Source organism: Gekko japonicus, unplaced genomic scaffold (assembly GCF_001447785.1).
Source record: "Gekko japonicus isolate JY-2015 unplaced genomic scaffold, Gekko_japonicus_V1.1 scaffold915, whole genome shotgun sequence".
NCBI lineage: Eukaryota > Metazoa > Chordata > Lepidosauria > Squamata > Gekkonidae > Gekko > Gekko japonicus.
Window position 1 is genome coordinate 166,878 of NW_015173149.1, and position 5,732 is coordinate 172,609.

Below are 5,732 nucleotides of genomic sequence, written 5' to 3' on the forward strand. Positions count from 1 at the left end.
CTCCCTTTCTCACAATACAAGAACTCGTGGGCACTCCATGAAATTGCTGAGCAGTCGGGTTAGAACGGATAAAAGGAAGTCCTTCCTCACCCAAAGAGTGATTAACACGTGGAATTCACTGCCACAGGAGGCGGCGGCGGCTACAAGCATGGGCGGCTTCAAGAGAGAACTGGATAAATGTATGGAGCAGAGGTCCATCGGTGGCTCTTAGTCACAAGGTATAGATAGGAACTCTCGGTCTGGGGCAAGGGATGCTCCGTATTCTTGGTGCTTTGGGGGGGGGCAACAGGGGGAGGGCTTTTAGTGTCCTGGCCCCACTGCTGGACCTCCTGATGGCCCCTGGTATTTTTGGCCACTGTGTGACACAGAGTGTTGGAGACTGGGGGGCCCACTGGCCTGATTCCAGTTCCTGCAAATAACAGGAGGAAGCGGCACACCTGTTCGTGGAGTGGATCACTGCAAGGGGATATTCACTTGTCTGAGCTGCAGATGTTAGAAAAGATCTCCTTTGTTGCACGTAGAAGATTACACTGCTCAGGAGAAAGGCAGGCATATAACTATTTCTAAGGAAACAACTATAACGCGTTCAGGGAGAATTATGCTTGCTCGTCTTACTGACGGGCTGTGTTTTACTCACAGGGTTTCTATTTGTTTGCTGTAAAGAGGGGAACTGGCACAAAGAATTCCCCAGCCCACGCACTCTTCTCGTCTGCTGCTTCCGAGAACTAGGTCACAAGTTCATCGTATCTGCACGCAGCTCCCCAACTTGGTTTTCGGCGAATCGGCCTCTGTTCATCCAATTCTGCTTTTTTATTTGGCGCGACCAGCCCTCCATCTGAGAAGACCTAAAATGGTACTTGTGGACAGTGTTCCCTCTAAGCTGAGTCGGTATGAGCTAGCTCACAGTTTTTTAGCCTCTGGCTCACACGTTTTTGTCTTAGCACAGGAAGGGTGGCTCCGGAGCAAACTAATTCATGCAGTGGCCTGATCGCTCGGTCACAACTTTAATGCCAGGAGCTCACAAAGGAGAATTCTTGCTCATAAGACTCCACAGCTTAGAGGGAGCACTGCTTGTGGAGCTAGGAAACCCGGGCTTTAGACAAGAGGAGACCTGCCTCCCTTTACAAACATGCATGGAAGTGTTCTTGTGTTCAACGCTTGAGTCTGTTCCCCGTTCAGTTTAAAACCAATAGTCTGCACTGAACTCATGTTCTTGTTCCTGTTTACTGGAGATCAGGAGTCAGTTGGTTAACTCCAATGGGTGTGTGTGTGTGAAAATGGGCCTTTCGCAAGATCAGATTCCCTAATGAACAAACAAGAGCACCTCCTCTTGTGTCCAACACAGCTGATGGGACAGCATTTCACAAGCTTTAACCCAACGGCTCGCCAAAGAAACTAGAGCAAAGGCTACAAAACCCCGGCCTTATCTGGCATTTCTCTCCGCGATTCCAACCTTCGTCCCGGAGACTTGTCAAGGACTTTGGTTTATTTATTTATTTCAATTCTGATACCGCTTCTCTTTTCTTAAAAGCTCAAAGGGATTTACAACAATGTACGGTGGCATCAATTAAAATAGGTACAAAAACAGCATGGTACCCAATAAAACACTGTAAAGGAAAAGGGTAAAGGTTCCCCTTGCTCGAAAGCCAGTCGAATCCGACTCTAGAGATGCGGTGCTAATCTTCGTTTCCAAGCCAAAGAGCCAGCGCTGTCCACACTCCCTGGTCTGATCCAGCAGGGCTCTTCTTAGGTTCTTAACACATGAGACTGCCTTATGCAGAATCAGACCATATGACCACCCATGTCAGTATTATCTACTCAGACTGGCGGCAGCTCTCCAGGGTCTCAAGCAGAGGTCTTTCCCATCACCTCCTGCCTGGTCCTTTTTAACTGGAGATGCCAGGGACTGAACCTGGGACCTCCTGCATGCCAAGCAGAGGCTCTGCCACTGAGCCACGCCCCCTCTTTACAGCCCTCCAGGGGGGAGCTCTCTCCCATCACCTCCTGCCTGGTCCTTTGAACTGGAAATGCTGCCGGGGATTGAACCTGGGACCTCCTGCAGGCCAAACAGAGGCTCTTCTACTGAGCCACGGCCCCTCTTTACAGCTCTCCAGGGTCTCAGGCTGAGGTCTTTCCCATCACCTCCTGCCCAATCCTTTTTAACTGGACATGCTGCCAGGGACTGAACCTGGGACCTCCTGCGTGCCAAGCAGAGGCTCTTCCACTGAGCCACGGACCCTCTTTACAGCTCTCCAGGGTCTCAGGCTGAGGTCTTTCCCATCACCTACTGCCTGGTCCTTTTAACTGGAGAAGCTGCCGGGGAGTGAACCTGGGGCCTCCTGCATGCCAAGCAGAGGCTCTGCCACTGAGCCACAGCCCCTCTTTACAGCTCTCCAGGGTCTCAGGCTGAGGTCTTTCCCATCACCTCCTGCCTGGTCCTTTTAACTGGAGATGCCGGGGACTGAACCTGGGACTTTCTGCACACAAAACAGATGCTTTGCCACTGAGCCACTTGCTGGCAGTCAGGTTCAGGGAAGGGCAGCTGAAGGCATGGCCCACTATCTCTTGTTCTCTTCTCACAGAAACTGTCCCAGAATGCTAGTGGCTGAGCAGGGCAGTGGTGGACAGTGCTCTGGGGATCCACTAGTGGTGCATACGCATGGCTGTACAGTATGGCTTACTCGCTTCATTTTATCTCAAGCCACACAGCCTACAGGTGCCTTCTGGTTGTGGCTTCTTTGGGTCTGGAATACACAGAACAACCACTGCAGGATGCACAAGCATGCAGCTGTCATCCCCCGAACTGGAGGCAGCGCAGCAGGCCAATAGCCAGGATCTTGGGGCTTGTGAGGCGAATTTTCTTCTGGTGGGGCTGAAGTTCTCAGTGCAGAAGGAAAAGCCATGTGGCCAACAGAAAGCGGTTACCAGGATAGATCGCTAAGCTGCAAGCGGTCAGCCACTTTAGATGACAGGCCGCAGCTGCTGCAAGTTAATCACTTCTGCCAGCCTAAGCAACAATTCTGATAGAATTGCAGAATCATAGAGTTGGGAGGGACCTCCGGGGTCATCTAGTCCAGCCCCCTGCACAATGCAGAAGATTCACAAATACCTCCCCCACCCACCCACCGTGACCGCTGTTCCACACACAGAAAATGACCAAAAAAAAAAAAAAAACCCCACCTCCAGGATCCCTGGGCCAAACCGGCCTGGAGAAAAATTGCTTCCTGACCCCAACATGACAATCAGCATTTCCCTGGGCATATACGAAAGGGCCATAAGAACTAAGCACTGATGCAACCCTTCCTGCCCTCCCTCTCACGATAACAAGCCTGCAGGTGGGGGTGATGATTTCTATAGTCAAGGAAGCTAACACTTAGGCAGAAGTGTTTCCCCCCCCCTTTTATTTTCCAACTTTTTCGCAAGAGTACAAACATTTCATTTTCTTAGATTACATAAATTTTTAGAGTTGTTAAGCCAAATTACAATTCTTGAACATGATGTTAATTATTTACATATTTATCAAATTATGTTATTTATCCAATTATATACCCTTAACCACCTTTTGCTCTGTATTGTATGATCTTTACCTTTAAGTAACAAACTCAGATTGTCCAGTTGTGCTAATTCTAAGATTTTTGCTATTAAGTCCTCTTTTGAGGGAGACCAATTTCTTGACACAGAGTTAGAAGGGGTCCTAGAGGTCACCTACTCCAACCCCCTTGCTCAGTGTGGGAGTTAGTCAACTACAGCACCCCACTCTGCTTAAAGGAGCACATGCCTCTAAAAAATATTTTATAAATGATTGAAAAATGCATTTATAGGAGAAATTCTTGTGGGGCTGCACCTTTAAGAAAGGAGGCAGAGCCCCCAAAGCCCCACCGTAGCGACAGGCATGCCGTGCAGGATAAGACAGTGGTTGAGCTGACACCAGCTGCCGTGACTGATGCGGGACCTACGGGCCCCGGAGGCTCAGGCAGAGGTGCTGGGGTTTGGTGCGGCTTGTTCCCGGGCCACCAGCATCCCACCGGGAAATTCCCCCAGACGTTCAACGGCCAGTCAGCCCCGGCCTGACTGATTCTCAAAGCACGGGGTCCGGAGGAAGCCAGGATCCCTCACCTCTCTCTGAGGAACGAGCAGCAGGCGTCCTTGATGTTCTGCAGCTGCAGGAAGCTGGCTCCCATCAGCAACGACTGGACGTTCTGCTGGTCGATGGCCAAGTGTCCGTTGTAGGCAAAGTTGATCAGGGCCTCCAGGGCACTAGGGGGAGCGTGACAAAGTTGAAAAGGGTTAGCTGCAGTCAAATGCATCTGGCTCTATTGCCCGACTCAAGACCATCCATCGCGGGCAGCAGCTCGGAAGGTTCTCCAAGAGCTGCCACCACTCTGGCATGGGTCTCCTCGGGAGGGACCGGAGCGCCCACCCGACATAAGAACACGAGAGAAGCCTATGTTGGATCAGGCCAAAGGCCCACCCAGTCATACCCTCTGTGTCACACAGTGGCCAGAAATACCAGGGGCCATCAGGAGGTCCAGCAGTGGGGCCGGGACACTAGAAGACCTCCCACTGTTGCCCCCCCAAGCACTGAGAATACAGAGCATCCCTTGCCCCAGACCGAGAGTTCCTATCTATACCTTGTGGCTAATAGGGGCCACTGATGGACCTCTGCTCCATATGTTTATCTAACTCCCTCTTATAAGAACATAAGAGAAGCCAATGTTGGATCAGGCCAATGGCCCATCCAGTCCAACACTCTGTCACACAGTGGCCAAAAATACCAGGTGCCATCGGGAGGTCCAGCAGGGGGGCCAGGAGGACACTAGAAGCCCTCCCACTGTTGCCCCTGCCAAAAAACAACAGGAAGACAGAGCATCCCTTGCCCCAGACTGAGAGTTCCTATCTATACCTTGTGGCTCATAGCCACTGATGGACCTCTGCTCCATATGTTTATCCAATTCCCCCTTGAAGCTGTCCATGCTTGTACCCGCCGCCACCTCCTGCGGCACTTTACCCCTTTATACGCTTCTTTTCCAGTGGCTTTCCCCTTATAAGTGACCAACTGAGGTGTGAGGATCCAGACAGAGTAACAAACTAGTTTCATTATTAAAGAGTTTTAACAATAACTATAATGCAGTAACGTATAGGGAAAATGAGCACAGTAAAGGTAGGGAAACCAGCAAAACAAGAAATCCTGTCCTAGCCTTATCTAGGTGTTTGGCCTCAAACTGACTCACCCCTTTTGGGTTAGAACGATAAGAGGAAGTCCTTCTTCACCCAAAGAGTGATTAACACGTGGAATTCACTGTCACAGGAGGTGGCGGTGGCTACAAGCATGGGCAGCTTCAATTAGATTAAACATATGGAGCAGAGGTCCATCGGTGGCTCTTAGCCACAAGGTACAGATAGGGGCTCTCGGTCTGGGGCAAGTGATGCTCTGTATTCTTGGTGCCTGGGGGGGGGCAACAGTGGGAGGGCTTCTGGTGTCCTGGCCCCACTGCTGGACCTCTTGGTGGCACCTGGTATTTCTGGCCACTGTGTGACAGAGTGTTGGACTGGATGGGCCATTGGCCTGATCCAACATTGGCTTCTCTTATGTTCTTATGGATAAACATATGGAGCAGAGGTCCTTCGGTGGCTCTTAGCCACAAGGTATAGATAGGAACTCTCGGTCTGGGGCAAGGGATGCTCTGTATTCTTGGTGCTTGGGGGGGGGGTCAACAGTGGGAGGGCTTCTA

At 50.9% G+C, this 5,732-nt stretch overlaps 1 protein-coding gene across 2 annotated transcripts in view; it reads right to left on the reverse strand.

The window, feature by feature from the left end:
* The window catches only part of KLHL18 (kelch like family member 18), a 75,649-nt gene that overhangs the window by 26,864 nt on the left and 43,053 nt on the right, over positions 1-5,732 (reverse strand). For both annotated transcript variants that reach the window (XM_015422350.1, XM_015422348.1), the window contains exon 3: positions 4,117-4,257. In XM_015422350.1, the coding sequence (XP_015277836.1) occupies positions 4,117-4,257 (141 nt within the window). The remainder of the gene's footprint in view (positions 1-4,116; positions 4,258-5,732) is intronic.